The sequence below is a fragment of the Lagopus leucura genome, unplaced genomic scaffold (genome assembly GCF_019238085.1).
Source record: "Lagopus leucura isolate 7727_CA_CO unplaced genomic scaffold, USGS_WTPT01 Super-Scaffold_760, whole genome shotgun sequence".
NCBI lineage: Eukaryota > Metazoa > Chordata > Aves > Galliformes > Phasianidae > Lagopus > Lagopus leucura.
The window spans coordinates 2154787-2170188 of record NW_024962257.1 but is presented as its reverse complement, the minus strand read 5'-3'; the positions used below and the strand labels follow the sequence as shown (position 1 = coordinate 2170188).

The 15402-nt window shown below is 51.0% G+C and overlaps 2 protein-coding genes across 4 annotated transcripts in view; both read left to right on the top strand.

Annotated features, from left to right (window-relative positions):
- Positions 1 to 397: 397 nt before the first annotated feature.
- On the top strand, positions 398 to 1537 carry LOC122176187 (cytochrome c oxidase assembly protein COX19). 2 transcript variants are annotated; one of them, XR_006177644.1, is made up of 4 exons: positions 398 to 522; positions 623 to 738; positions 1046 to 1191; positions 1321 to 1537. XR_006177644.1 is itself a non-coding variant. In XM_042864511.1 (3 exons), exons 1-3 carry the CDS (start codon positions 441 to 443, stop codon positions 1127 to 1129), a joined length of 282 nt encoding a protein of 93 aa, XP_042720445.1. In that variant the 5' UTR covers positions 399 to 440; the 3' UTR covers positions 1130 to 1537. The 2 variants fall into 2 exon arrangements, 1 of the variants encoding a protein (XP_042720445.1); XM_042864511.1 differs by having other exon boundaries at positions 399 to 522; positions 1046 to 1537.
- Positions 1538 to 12054: 10517 nt separating this feature from the next.
- Positions 12055 to 15402, top strand: part of ADAP1 (ArfGAP with dual PH domains 1) — a 39622-nt gene continuing 36274 nt past the window's right edge. For both annotated transcript variants that reach the window (XM_042864038.1, XM_042864037.1), the window contains exon 1: positions 12055 to 12176. In XM_042864038.1, coding sequence (XP_042719972.1) covers positions 12092 to 12176 — 85 coding nt within the window. In that variant the 5' untranslated portion in view covers positions 12055 to 12091. The remainder of the gene's footprint in view (positions 12177 to 15402) is intronic.

Genomic DNA, 15402 nt, shown 5'->3' with positions numbered 1-15402 from the left:
TTTTAAGAGCAGAAACCATCTTTCCCACTGCTGATGTAAGGCAGCTTGCGGTGACCAGCACCCCTGGCCCTCACGTAGCCGAATTAGGAAATAACAACGCGATTTTGAGAACAACGTGCTTTATTTCCCTGAGGGGGCTTCGGCCCGACCTTCCCGCCTGGGCGGGGCCACCATGGCGGGGTGTCCGTGGCGGGGTGTTCATGGCGGGGTGTCCATGGCGGAGTGTGCGTGCGGCCTGCGGCAGTGACGTCACGCTCGCCCCCGCCATGTTGCCGTGGCGACGCTCTGCACCCCGCGCGGATGCGTCCCGGGTTACCATAGCGACGCTGAAGCCGTTTCCATAGCGACGCGGCCCCACCTCCTCAATGAGGCGACGATCACGTGTCCCGCTCTACGCGCACGGCACTCTCGCGAGAGCGGCGGGGCCCAGCGCTGCAGCCATGTCTACCGCTATGAACTTCAGCGCCAAGAGCTTCAAACCGCGGCCGCCGGACAAGGGCGCCTTCCCGCTGGATCACTTCGGTGCGGTAACGCGGCTCGCCGCCGGGCCCCGCTCCCCCTCGGCGCCGCGCGGGCCCCAGCCCGAGCCCGGCGGTAGCGCGACCCCCGCCGTGTGTTGCAGGAGAGTGCAGCGCCTTCAAGGAGCGCTTCATGCAGTGCCTCCGCGACAGCGGCTTCGAGAGCGGCGCGTGCCGGGAGCGCGCCATGGCCTACCTGCAGTGCCGCATGGACAGGCAGGTGGCGGCCGGGGGTGCGTGGGGCTGCGGGCACGCGCAGCGCGTGCTCTGACGCGGTTGTGCCTTCCGTGTGCAGCAGCGCGCGGCCCGAGGGGCTGTATGAGGAGGGCGGGAGGAAGACTGTGGGGAGGAAGGCTGTCTCGATGCTGCTGACCCCACTGACGTTTCTGAGGCTTTGCCAGCCGCTCTGCGTGCCTCGGGTTTCTCTACAGCAAATAGGAGGAAGTGAGGCAGGAAACGCTGCTGTTCTGTCTGTTACGCGGTGTGTTCTGCAAAATTGTTGTTCCTGTTGTTTCCAACGTAGGCAGCTCATGGCTAACGAACCGCTGGAAAAGCTGGGATTTAAAGATCTGCTGGATGAGAAGTCGGAAGCAGAAGCTGGGAAAGAGTGACGAAGAAAGAGCTTTACCTCTCACTGCTTTACCTCACGTATGGGAGGAGTAACTCCTGTGTAGTACGTATTGGGCCTGTATTGCAATAGGAAGTGCTTTGGGGAGGATGCTTTTCTTCCCAAATATTCTTTTTTAAAATCAGATTGTTAAGGTGAGCCAAAGTACTGCCTTTGTTTACTTTCCTCCTCCAGCCTGCTCCTAAAGGTCACTGTAGCACTTCACCTGGCAGCAAACAGCGGTTGCCTGGAGTGTTCTCTGTTTCTGCAGGGGCAGTAAACTCTTGCTTTAAAAAAACAACAGCACAACAACCCTCCACCTCAACTATAGGTTATTGCTATGTGGGCATTACTAATCTGCCTGCAGCAGGCACCTTTCGGGTGGAAATAAAGCTGTTGTGGTACTTGCAAATATCTATTTAATTTCCTTTTTTTTGGGTGATCTCCTTCTTACCAGGATGCATTTCCAGCATCACCAGTAGGTTTTTATTTACCATGCCAACGTTTGACCTTTATTTCATCATTTAACCAGTAGTCGTTCGTTACAGTTGTCTTCATTTCTCCACTTAGTGCTGCCATGTTATTTTTCACATCCTTATGGTGAAATCAGAGGGAAGATGGCAATGGTATTTATTTGTCTTTGAAGTAAATGTGAATTATTTATATAAACATGTCTGGACTTTTCTTTTGAAAGCCTGTTGTTTGGGATGCACACACTTAGCTGGTTCTCCTACACTTCCTTCTTTATTTAGTGTCCTCTGTTTGGTACATCCAGCCATTCCTGTTTCTGTTTTCAGAGAGATCCAGGAAAGAGTAAAATAACACTCTCTGCTCTTCACGTTAGTGGGGGGAAATGAGATTTAAATTGTGGTCCTGGTCTGATCTGAGCAGAACGCAGATAGTTCAGAGCAGATTTCTGTTTGAAAAGGGCATTCTGTTTGCTTTCTGCTGTGTCTTTTTAGTCTGCTTCATTCCACTGCTTAAATTCTGTCTTTTGATGAGATTATAAAAAAGAAAGCAGAGATTCTATTGCTGAAACAGACGTTAAAAGACTTCATATTAAGCCGATGAACAAAAGCCTTCTTTTAGTGATGCTGAATAAAAAATTAAAGTAATTGCCAACATCTTCAGATGAAAGAAATCAAATTTCATGCTTCCCTGCTCCGTGATTATTGTGAAGTGACACACCTAGGAGGGATTCAGAAAAGCACCAGTAGTGGGGAATAATCGGAGGTTGTTACTTCTTTCTTAGGCTACTCTGCATGGGAATCTGAGCGAACAGTTGCTTTGTGTTTTTCTTGAGACAGTTGATACTGTAACTGTAGAGTAGAAGGGGTGATGGTCCAGAAGTCTCCAGTGAATGAATGTAGCCAGCAGAGCTGGAGTGACAGACAGTGCACTTAAAGTGCAGCTGAGGGAGGAGCCGCTGGGATTCTTAGAATGGCAGAGGCCCTGACTCTGGACCTGGTGCAGGAGGGACTGTGGGAGCAGAAGTAATTTCTAAGAACTGCACACTGTGCCAAAGGAAACAGTGCTGTGTGCTACTTGTCTGCCTGCAGTTCTACCGTGGCACCTTGATGATGTGGCCAGCAGGACCCTGTGTGCTACGGGCTGACTGTGCTGCTCATCTGCCAAATGGGCACAGTGCGTTTCATCCTTCACACAGCAACTGCAGAAGTGGAATTGCCATCCCAGCAGGGATGGGAACTCTGCACCTCTCACCAGCCTGTAGAAGATAACATCACCTGGATCCATAGTGCATCTCATCCTGCCTCCCAGCGCGGTGACTCAGCTTCACAGCGCAGTTCCTTTCTTGCCAGGACAAGACCAAGGGCTGTGAGTGGATAGATGAAAACTTGGGAAATTGACAGGAGCATCTATTTCCTGGCTGTGAGGCATTAGCTGGAGAAGATAATATGTTCTGTGGAATTGTGAGGTGAGTTCAAAGTTGGTGAGGGCTATCAATTTTTTCAGTTGAGATCTAATGTAACTGAGAAGTGGTGGAAAAATCATTAATCAGTGCTGAGCCCGGGGTCAAACAATCCTGACTTGCTCTGGTGACAAGTCATTGCAGCACCAGAGCCATGAGGGGGACGTTCTTGGAATTCAATTCATTCCTGCCAGCACACAGACCATTAATTAAAACCTTTCTCTAAAACTTGTTTATTTTAGCTTTGCTTGTGGGATCAAGTTTTGTGCTTCTTTACAATGACAGCAGTACATTAAGCCAAACAGAAGTCATAAGTTTGTAGCTAATCTTCCTCCTCAGTACAGGAAAGCTCTCCAGAAGCTGACACCGGGTTGGGTAAGTTTATTCTGGAAGTGCTGAGCTGAGGCTCAGTGTGTGTGATACAAGAGGGGCAGTTTTGTCAGGGATGCTGATTTCTTTATGTAGTTGTTCAGAGTTGATGAGCTGCTCTGCTGTGTGTGGCTCCAGGAACGAGGTGAGTTCCGCACAAGTGCTTTAATCTTCATGTGAGAAGCTGGTGAGTGTGCCTGTTTGCACTGGTGCTGCCTTTCAAAGGCTGCCATGAAGCACCACCTGCTGACAGTCCTTGGGACTTGGAGAAATGCAAACGGTTGCAAAATGATGTTCAGCATGGATTAATGTTGAAAATGCCTGTTGAGATGTGATGGTACAGGTGTGGAAGGCATAGCCTAAAGCAGGAGGAAGTGCTGACTGTGTTGGAATGAAGATCTGTGTAAGCTGTTAAATAATAATAGAAAACAGTAAGTAAGGGGGCTGTGATAGTCTTTCCTAGAGGTTTTTTTTTCCAGCCAAACCTCTTATAAAATAACTGTAGGTGCTCTGCTGTGTGGGATCCTGTCCTGGGGAGTCCCCAGAGGGTTCCTGGTCTGCAGTGCTGTGTGTGCTGGCACTTAGGAAAGCCTTGCACACACACAACCCCCTTTCTTTGTTCGGTTAGAATCAGTTCAGCCACAGAGTTTAACCTTGGTCACTGCAGTTATTTACAGAAAGAGAGCACTGCTGCAAGCCAACCCTCTTTATGTCTTCCTGGAAGACTTTGAGCTCTAGGTGTATCTCCAAACAATAGCAATGAGCCGCAGAACAAGGAAGAAAGAGTTTAATAAGCAATTTCAAGGCTCTTAGAGTTCTTTTGACTTTTTTTTTTTTTTTTTAAAAAAAAAAGGCACAAAAGCCTGTGCAAAGAGAGCCTCCTATGGTTGTACTGGAAGGTGGGCCGTGGTCCCAAGTCTTGTACATAAGCAGAGTGAGCCTGTGCCTCTGTGGTAAGGAAGGGTTGTTCCCCTTGGAGGAGGGGTAGCAGGTGTAGCAGAGGGGCTGTGCAGTCAGTGCAGTTATGGACAGGCTGTGGGTGCAGCCAGCTGACCTTGCAGTTCTTGAATCCTCTCCCAAATTCTTCCTGGTTTGTTCTACCTGCTCAAACTGATTCAGATTAAGCAAACAAAACACTTGAGGAAGGTACCTGCAAGGGTTACTTTCCCTTTCCTGGGTGTTTCAATGGGAAAAGATTAATCAGACATCCAGTTTCCAGTTCTTTTTTTCTTTTAATGACTGCTTCTCTGAATAGCTGGTAATGCTGCATTTCCGTCAGGATGCAGCAGTTTTCTCGCTAGCAGATTTCAAGACAAAATGCTTTCCTTCTGGTGCCATATGGCTTGAAATGCAAAAGTGATCACTGCTAGAAATAAGATCTTCATAGAAAGTCACCTAGAAGTTAATGTGTGTGTGCAGAGGGCTTGAGAAACCTTGGTGCATCTTTTTTATTTCTTGGGACTGACAGTGACACAGGGAGAGGTTTTTTGACTTCTCATAGGGACTGATGCTCATGTTCTCTCCCTAGCATTGCACACATTGTTTCACCACTGGATTGTTTATTCCCTGTGTTCCAAGAGATCTTGGGACTTGCATCAGCAGGTACATCAATTTTGTATTTGCTGATTCCTGCTGGGCTTGGTTGCGGACAAGTGTGGCATTCATCACATAGCCCAGCAAAAGCCAGTTAGCTCTGCAATTGTAGGGCTGAATCCAGTCTGTGCTGTTCCAGCTCTGGTGGGATTGTATCTGAATGAACAATCTTTCCCAGCTTCCACACAGAGTAAGGCAGGTTCCACCGATGTGGAGGAGCACTGTGGTCCGTGTGCTGCATCCTGCTGGCTGATAATGAGCAGTGCCTTACACCACCCTGTGCTGCAGGTGCTCTTCTATTCAGGTCTGTTATGAATATTCTGTTCATAATATGAATTATGACAAACTGAAAGCAGCAGTAAAGTAGCCTCGCAAAAAGAAAGTGGGGTAGTGAAGTATCCAGAATGATTCAGGCTTCTAACTTGATGATTTTAAGAAGTAAGCAGTGGTGGCTGCTTTTGCAACCAGTCCCTTTGGGCAACTGAGCTCTTTGACTATTTTAGTAACTTTCTAGGAGCTGACAGCTCCAATTTCTGCAGGATTTCTGGTGTCCTCAGTGCCAAGAAGCCCTGCTTCAGCAAGAAATTTTTAACGCGCCTGGTTTTAATCTCGCTTGTGAAGCTGCTAATGGAGGAGGGCATATGGGAAGGCAGTCGCATGGAGGAAGTGCTCTGGAAAGCAGTCAGGCCCACTTTGGGGTTGTTCAATTTGCACTTCTCCGTTACCAAACTGTTCTGAGTTTCAGCAAGCTTAGGAGGCGCTGCATCTCTCCTCAGGACAAGGCAGGAGATCACAGCACTGCAGAATCTGGGATGCTGGCACAGCCCTGAAGATGTGATGTGATGCTGTGGGCTGCAGGATGCTTCAGACCTTGCAAGTGCTCAGCCAAATTGAATGTCAAATCCTGACTTTGCTGAGAGGACCAGGATTTATGGAGACCTCACTAGCATCAATGCCCCTGCATGGATCATCTGCTCTCGTACAGCCTGTACTCAAATTCTTTTGCTTCTCTAGCAGAGGTGGTAGAACTGCTGGTTTGTGGGTGAGATCCTGCTCTCAAAAATCTGTTGAAGAGCCAGGATTTAATTCCCAGAAAGCAGTTCTGGCAGTAAGTGCATCTGACTTCCTCGTATGGGGATATGGTCAGTGGGGCCATCTGTGTGCAGGACAAAGACAACCACAGTCAGGTACCACACTGTTTTGTGATGCAGGGTGAGCAATTTCTGGTCAAAGAATCAAATGCTGAGCTCACAGACTGCTGAAAAAGAACCAGGTGGGTGAAAAATGAGAGAATTCAGAACATCTCATTGCACCCTTTCAAGGCTCACACCAGGAGACCTGCAGGTGTGGTAGTGCCAGCTAGAAGGGCTCATTGAAGCAGAGAGATGTCTGGATTGATAGCTTTATTTTGGCTTATTTTAGCAAATAGTAAGGGGGAGGAGGGATGTTTATCACTGAAACTGATGCTGCCTAGTACTTTAGACACAGCTCTAATAGGTTGGACTGGCTGAGACTAAATCACATTAGCAGCATTAATAACACAGAGTGGCTGGTAAGAAAACCTGCTATGGCAGCACTAAGCTGGTCCTCTGGTTCTTTGATTCAGGTTGGTGCCACTGCTCAGGGCTGCTTTGGTTATTAAAGCTCTTTCACAGAAGTCACCTGGGCAGCTGCTTCAACTCAGCACTGAAATGGCTGTTCTGTCACTCTCTCCCCTGCCGTTCCCCAACCTGGCTTGGGCTCATTTTATAGCCTGCCATAAAGTTGTTTATTTTTGCACCTGCTTTTCAGCCACAGGGGTCTCATGATGTTGTTTTCATGGCTTCTGGAGCAGGGCTGCTCTGTTGTTGCTAGAAATAATTGCTGTTAATTAATTCTTTGCTGATTTTTCTTTGGCAAAGCATACTGAAATAACCAAGTGAACAGCACGCTCTGTATCCTGATGCTGTGGGAGCTGTTACAGGGCGTGCAGTGACATCCAAACAATCACATCAGCAGCCAGAGGAAGGGTAGGACACAGTCCTTGACGTCCTGTGGATAAAGTTGAGTTGGGGGAGGCTCAAACACCATTTTGAGCTGTTCAAAAGCTTCCTCCAGGCTGCCATTTCTAATCATTTTCTAGAGAAAAAACACAGCTTTGTTTCCACCTAATGCTTTATTCAAATCACAGCTGAGTAATCTTGTGATTGGTGGTTGTGATGTGGTTTCAAACACCTGAGCTGGACAGGCAGCTGAGAGCAGCAGCCCATTCCGGGTGCTGTAGCTGCACCCGGTTTCTCTTTCTCTGTGTGCCCATTTGAAATGGCTGGTCTTCTTTCTGAGGCCCCTAGCTCTGCTGTGGGGAATTCCAGGCCAGAAGTGATGTGCTAAACTTCTGCTCCTTTCTTGCTGTCCAGCAGTCCTACCAACAATTTCTCCATCTGAGGCACAGCAGCCTCCTCATCTGGTTCCTTCTGCACCCTGCAATGGGACATCATGCAGTGCAGTCTCCCACTTAAATGTCTCCAAGCTGTTCTTGGAAGGATGAGGCATTTGAGCCAGGAAGAGATTAAGTTATTGGAACTGAGCAAAAGCAATTTCTATGATGAGTGTTTGCCCTGCAGTTTGCAAGTCAAGCCTGTCCCTGATTCAGGTTGACCCGAAGATGGCAATGTCTGAATAACTGTGCTGGCTTTTCTTGGAGGAGCTGGGCCCTGATGTACTGATCTCTTCACACACGTTTGCTTTCTCCATACAGGACTTCCTCAGACCTAAGTCTTCTAATTCCTGTGTATCAGGAATAATGCTAAGCAGTGGTGTAACATGGGTGTAGGTGAATTATTGACTACATTGGTCTAATTTAGTCTTCTGTGAGAGTGTCGTTAGGCAGCACAGCTCCAGTCAGGTGCATGGCAACTGCCGTGGAGCCCATTCCCTCTGCTGTCCTATGAAATGGATCCACTACAACTGCAAAAGGAGTTTTGCAATGATTTTTTTTTTTCTTGTGTTGAGATTTTCCTTTGTGCAGCAGACAGATGCAAACACCCAACACCCTCATGCTGCTCTTTAGGACGTGTCTGGGCCCCCAGCCACACAGCAGTGTGACAGAGCAGCTCCTGAGACCCCAGTGAGGATCTTGCCCCTTTCTATATTGATTCCCAGACCAGCCTGTTTCTGCAGCGAGCCCGGGGGAAAGAAGAGCAGTCATGCTGAGGGAAGAAACAGCAGAGACATAAGCAAGTGATGGGTGGGCTGAGAGCAGTGGTTGAGGTTACTTTCCTTTCTGTGGCAGTGTGGTTGCAGGAAAGCTGCTCTGAGCTCCGGGGTGCAGCCATGGAACAAAACTTGCAATCGGTGAGAGTTGCAGCAGCCTGAAAAATGGTGTCTAGGTAAATCAGCAGAGAAATTTTGCTCTGCAACCCCTTCCTGTTCTCACTCTCCCTGTTTTTCTCCCATGAGTAGGAACTCACTGGGTTGGTGCACGTTGTTACCCACACAGCTGGTAAGCAATGGGAGGAACAGGCTGCTTTTTCACACTGGTTGCTCTGAGGTTTGCAGCAGAGTTGGCCACTGTGCAAATGTAGTGAAACTTTGAGTTGCAAATCACTCCCCAACTCCCTTCAGGAGCTGTGTGACACCTTTGTATCATTGGGGGCTGCTGCAGGTATAGGCATTAACTCTGCTATTTGGGCAGCCTTGCATCATTTTCCTTTGCATTGTCATCTTCAACTGTGTCAACAGATCCAACCAAGTATGGACAAGTATGGTTCTGTCCTACAGAAGGAGAAAACCCTGCAGGAATCCATGCAGCAATTTGCTCAAAATCAGAGAAAATTGGTGCTGGTATCAGATTTTCAGTTTGAAGGTTTGTAATTACCCTGGTCTGAGCTTCATGGCATTCCTCTCCCAGGCATTGCCAGTCTTGATTTAATAACTCAATAACCCAATAAATAATATACACACACACACACACATGTTTTAATACAGACAGCTGTAGAATTGGGTTTATTTGGAGGTTTTGCCTTTTTTGTTCCTTTTCTTTTTTTCCATTTGAACAGGAAACCATACTGCAACTGAAATGAGTTGCTTTAGCATGGGAGCGGTCAGTGCTACGGCTTGTGCACACAAACCCTGAGCTGCAAGAGCTGCCTCTGCTGTAGTGCTGAGGAAGCAGAAGGGACCCAGGCTGCTGTATCTGCTGCTCCACAGGGTTGTGCTTGACTGCGGTTGCAGTGGCATGAATTATTGATATTTCTGTTAGGGTTTGCTGTTGGCACAGGAATTTTTAATGTTTTCCTGTGTTGCACTGTGGATGTGCTCCCAGGTCACTTAAGGGGCTGAGTTTAATACCTGTGTGTTTGGGTGACTGTGACATTGATACAGCCATTTCAGGGCTGGGGCTGCAAAATTGATCTATTGAATAGCAGTGCAGGCACAGCAAAAAAAAGCAGTGTCAGGGTGAAAGCTATGGAGGGGCAAGGAGAACACATTTTGGGGATGTTTTCAATGTGTCACTATGAAGATGATGAAGGGGTATGCAGGGATTTCTGAGCGTCCTTCTCCCTGCCCTCGCACTCCAGCATTTCCAGGCTGCCCTGTGTGTAGCACCTTGGGAGATGGTATTGATATTGTCCGTTTCTAAGACAACAACCTTGTGATGTAGAAAAGACTGAGCTCAAAATGTGGGTGTTTATAAACGAGCTTGTTGTACACCTAAATATGTGTGTATCTAAGAATGTATCTGTACAAAATTATATCAGACAGTAAGAGCCACTCAGCTGTGGAGCGTCAGATGCCATCTGAATGAGGATGGCACACTGGTACAGCTGATCCCCAGAGGGTATGGCTGGAGGCTTCCTGAGAAGTAGGAGCAAATGCATTGAACTCTCCTTGATGGGTCACATCCACAGGGAAAGCTCAGGTGAGGGGTTGCATCCTAAGAGGAGCAGTGTGATTTGGGTGAACCTGAGCTGCCACCAGCCCCTAGGATCCTCTAGGACCAGCAGTGAGCCTATGGAGATGCCCTTGTCGTGGACAGGCTGAGGCTGAGCTTTGCATTCTCACTGAGCAGAAGATTACTGTCGGTTCTGGATGCTTTGGTCCTGTTCCAACTTCCCTGTATTCCCCCTCTGCCCATCCACCTGTGCTGTTTCCCGGTTGGATGCTGGGAGCAGGATTTGCAGCGTTGCATTTATGTCATGGGCAGGATGGGAGCTGAGCGCTGCGATGGCTGCGGGTTGATCCTGGCTGGCTCCGTTCAGCACCTCCTCTGCCAGCCGCTCCCCTCTCATCGCTGACAACAGGCTCTGTTATATTTGATTTTATTACAAGATATAAATTTCTGTCTGCAGCCCTGGTTTCCAGCACGCAGAGAGGGATTGCCTAGCAACCAGGAGCACAAAAATTAAGAGAATCAATAAGACTTAATGGAAAGCTAAACAGAGACTTCACCCCCCCTTCCCCCAGCCGCTGCCCCTGATCAGTTCCCAATGACTTGCAGCATCCTGGCTGTTGCATGAAGCATTCAGCAAGTGCCTGCGCTGGGAAAGCTGCAGGGAGGGGACACTGTTGGGGCTGAGATGCAGGTAATAAACTTGCGTTATGATTTGGGTTTAGAGCTCTGCTCCTGTAAGTGTTTACACCGAGGAGCAGTCCCACAAACTCGACCTGGCAGGGTTTGGGAGGACTGGGGCTATGATGCTGTGCTGGAGCCGGCTTAACTCTCCGGCATGGATTTAAGCCCCTGGTGGATGTTGGTGCTCTGCTCCAGGTTAGTGTGAGGGACTGAACAACCAAGGTCGCCTGCAGGCACACACCAGCTGGAGGCTGCGGCTGCAAGCCTCAACAAAAGGGCTCTGTTTGGGATTATGCCTTCGGTTAGCATGGGAATGAGTTTGCAGATGTCATCAGCCTACACGTGTACAAGCAGCAGCCCTCGGTGCAGTGCTGCACAGAGTCAGCAAGGAGCAGCCTGACGTCAGTTGGGAACAATCAGAAATTGACTCGGTTACAGTCACTCGCCTGACAGCACAAATGCAAAGGTCATTCGGGAAAATGTATTTCAGACAAGGGGAGCATTGTAAACCTATCAGGCCATGATTTTGCTCCTACTTAAGGCTGCATGCAGTTTTCTTTGCACAAAACGCTTCCCGGAACCTGCGGCTCTGCTCACATCCGTGTAGGCTGGTGGGATCAAGGCAGTGCTGTGCTGTTGGAAGGCTTCCCAGAGCTGCATGGAGCTTCCAGGTGCTGCTGCCTCTGGCCCCACAGCAGCACAGTGGGGCTCAAGGACCACAAGTGGGGCTGCGTGGACCACATGCGCTCAGAGCAGTGTCACTGATGCCTTCAGCCTGTGTTTGAGAGGAAGGATTCTGCAGGGGTGAGGACAGCAGCCTCAAAGCTGCAGATCTGAACCCCTCCTCTCAGAGGGTTTCCCACATCACCGCCCCGGGCTGTTACATGGCCTTTGCCCCTTGGCCACATGAGAGGCGAGGGCGGCTGCAGCCCTTGGCCCCAGCGACGCAGCCGCGATGCCCCGGCGACCCTCACGTAGCCGGTGCCAGCGGTGCGCCGCATCCCCAGCGCTCGGAGGGGCGATGAGCACCTGGAGGGGCAGGCCTGCCGGGGGGCACGGAGGGGAGAAGGCGGTGATGTGCACCTGAGGACGGCGGTGAAGAAGAGCTGGTGTGCGGAGAGAGGGGGTTAGGGAGTCCTCCAAAAGGCGTTACCGGGAAAGAGGTGGCCCCGGCCAGCGAGAGCACCCCAAGGGCAGAGCTCAGTGCGGGGCACCGGGGACTGCGGGGCTCCGGCGGAGAGCGGCCGCTGGAGGTCGCGGGCGAGCGGCACGGGGAGCTGCCGGCCCCCGGGGCCCGGCGGAAGGCGGAACCGGCGCCGTGCCCGGCCGGGAGGGAGGGAGAGAAGGAGAGAGGCTGCGGGGCGAGGAGGCGGCCGCGGCAGAAACCGCCCCGGCGCTCCCCCTCCCGCCGTTCACCTTGCGCGGGGCGAGGGGCCGCATGGAGCAGCCCCGGCGCCGCCCAACGCGCCGCGCCCCGCGATGAAGCGCCGCTAACCGCGGCGGATCCGCCCGCAGCCCCCATGGCGAAGGAGAGGAGCAGGAAGGCGCTGGTCGAGCTGCTCCAGCGGCCGGGCAACGCGGCGTGCGCCGACTGCGCCGCTCCGGGTAAGCGCGGGCGAGGGCTGCGGCACCCGCTCCTCCCCGGACCCCGGTCCCTACCCCGAGCCCCCGCCGACACCGGGTGGGGGTCTCGGCTGCGTCGCGGTCGCCCGCGGTGCCGCTGCTGGACCGCGGTGCCGTCGCGGCGGGTCTCCTCCGCCCCGCTGCGGCGCAGCGCCGTGCCATCGTGCCGCCGCCGCGTCCGTGCGGCAGGACAGGTGTCTGCGCTCCGACCTCCGCCCGGCGCTGCCGCTGCCGTGTGCGGGCACCGCGCGCCGCTTCAGCACGGGGCTGCGCCTCTGGGAGCCGGGCTGCGGGGGGGGACGCGGCGCTGGGCTCGGCTCCTCGCCCCCTGGGGCCGCGTGCGCCGTGGGGGAGCGGAGCCCGGCCCCGGCTCTCGCTGGGCACCGCCTGCCTGATGCAGCAGGACTGCCCGGGGGGGTCTTAGAAAATCGCATTGCCGCTGACCCCCTCCCCCATCCCGTTTTCTTTTTCCTTATTGCCGCATGGGTACACCGAAATGTGCGTGAGCTTACGTGGCTCTAAAGGAGGTGTAGGGATGTCCTTTTCAACCTCTGCCGCCCTGTAGGTTAAAAATAACCAAAAAAAGAAACAAAACCTACTTCAGCTGTATCTTTGCTTTTTAACCGTCTGGGTATTGATTTATTGGGGATTTCAAGATCTATCGGGTGTCACCAAACAGCACGAACTGTTACCAGTGGCTTTATGCCCCAGTCGACATCTCATGAAGCCGCAGCTCACGCAGCCCTGTGTCCCCAGTACCAGCTGGAGAGGACAAAGAACTTTCTGCTATTTGGAACTGCTGTGCAGCTCTGCTCCCACCCATCTGCGGGCTGTGGGGCTGCAGCTGCCCACCCCCAGCTGCCATGTGGGCACGGCAGTCGCTGCATCCCTACAGTCTCCCTTCCCGGAGGAGACACAGCGAGCCCACGCTGTGCATTTCCATGGGGTGACACTTCCTTGCCCTGTGCGTAGTGCTAAGCCCCTCTGCAAAATGGGGACTTCATCACATAGATAGAGACGGAGCTGTAGGAGAGTAAAACAGCTCACACTGAGGGAAGATGGTTCTTGTTAAAGTCTTTAAATGGTTTTGTGAAACAGCAAAGCCATTTTGCTTTCAGTGACGCTTGCGTGCAGAGATGTCGTAGTGAAACTCAGAGAGGATTGGGGCCAGTGTCTTTTGTTAGACAAGATGTGCTATATTAATACCATCCTGCCCTCTGTCACAGCATTACTTTCTTGGGACTGCATCGCTGTTCTTAACCCCAATTTTTTTAGCCATCGCTTTGCTTTGGTGTCTTTGGTAAAGGTGAGCTGGTTGCTGTGCTGGAAAGTGCTCATCTGCTCAGGGTGGCAGTGGGGATCGGCTGCCCTGGGTTGTTCTGTGGGGGCTAAGATGCATAATTGGTATCTGTGAGTGACACTGAAAATATTCAGTCTGAATCCTGTTACTCGTCCTGGGCAGGGACAGCAGGCATCTTTCTGAGTCATCTTTCTGAGTCTGGTGATGTGGGACAGGAGCCTGGAGAGCCTCCAGACTGGTGCGCATACTTTATCCATTGAGAAATGGGATATGCAGAGAGATAAGGATGAAAGTTGGTGCCAGGCAGACAGGTAGCGACAGAAAAGTGATGAAGCAGAGAAGGTGAAGTGAGAATGGAAAGAGTGGAGAACGAACAAAAGATGGGAAATAGCACAGAGCTGTGTTCCCATGTGGTTGTGCTGCTGATGTGGTGCAGCTGGGGTAAGCAGCAGCCAGGAGCCCTGATGGTTATGGTTGCTTCTCAGCTGAGCGTGTTCCTTTCCCTGAAATCCTGAGCTGGAGCCATGGTGAGAGAGTCACTCAGAGAAGGGCTGCAGATGACAGGGGCTAGGATGGGTCTGAGGGATAGCAGGTGGAAATTTTCTGTCAGCCAGTTTACTCACGTGTTTGGAAACAAGCTGGATTTTCGTTTGTTCTTGGGAGTATTTCTTTCAGAAATTGACCCATCAATAGGAGCTTTTTTCTCCCTGCTGTTAAAAAACAGATTTTCTTTTGTTAATGTGGCTCACCTGGGTGCCAGAACAGCAGCCACAGCCCTGGGCTGATGGCTTGCCCCAGGTGTGACAGGCTCACTAACTAAAGCTGGGTTCCTGGTGCAGATGAGCTTGCACTGCTGTGACAAGGCTGTGACCATGCAAAAAATCAGCTCCAAAACAGACAGGGAGCATTGGCAGTGCCTGTTCTCTTGGTCTGCTTAAGGAATTTTGTCCTCTGTGGGTCATCTCTTGGCTGGATCCTTGGTGAGAGCTCCGCAAAGCCTACCCATAGTCTGGGTCTGGGCCAGCATTTGCCACTTAAATAATCCCAGCTGAACATTACCGACGTATCCTGATCCTCAAACCAAGGCTGTTTGCTGTCAGATCTCGAATGGCGCTGGATCTGATGCTCAGAAAGGTCAGGTCTGTGCTCTGTGCCTTCCCCAGGGCTGGCAGGAAAATCTCCAGTGCAAAAGCAGATCTTCCATTGAGTTCTCCCAGACGAGGTGTTGAGGGCATGTCTCGGGCTGAGGGAGCAGCAGGGTCTCTGGTCTGGATGGCTGGGAGTGTGGAAAGGATGCTAACGTCGAAACTGAAAATGAGAGTGATGAAAAAACCGCTGTGGCTGCTTCTCACTCATGCAGCTCGTGTTTGTTGAAAGGCTTCTAGTTTGGTTTTCATTACTTTGTCTTTAAAGGACCTTAGTCTGCAAGGAAAGTTCTGAGTAAGAGCAATACTGAAGTTGCAAAAATGTCTTCCATCTGTAATGGACGAGGCTGTGTTGGCTGCATTTGTGAGACCCAATGGTGGGGTTGGAGTCCCCACAGTGCTGTTACCTGCAGCATGGGGTGCTGTGCTGTCACTCTGGTGATGGAGGTTGGGCTCCCAGGGGCTGATTGGCAGCATGGTTGTTTGGGTGCGTTACAGATATGCCTTTTTAATTTTTTTTTCCCCTAAATGATTCTTTGTCTCAGGCAATCTTTCCTCACATCATGAGATGAATGATTATCTTGGAGCACAACAAGACCTTGAGTATTTCTCTCTTTGTTCCATTTCTCTGGGACTTAGGGTTGTGTTTCCACTGAGTGAGGTTCATTTTGCAGTGCAGGAGGACAGTGTGTCTGTGAAGACATAAGTAGAAATCCCAGCAAAGCAGTCCTGCAATTCAAACCCTCTAGCAGTTCATGTGTTT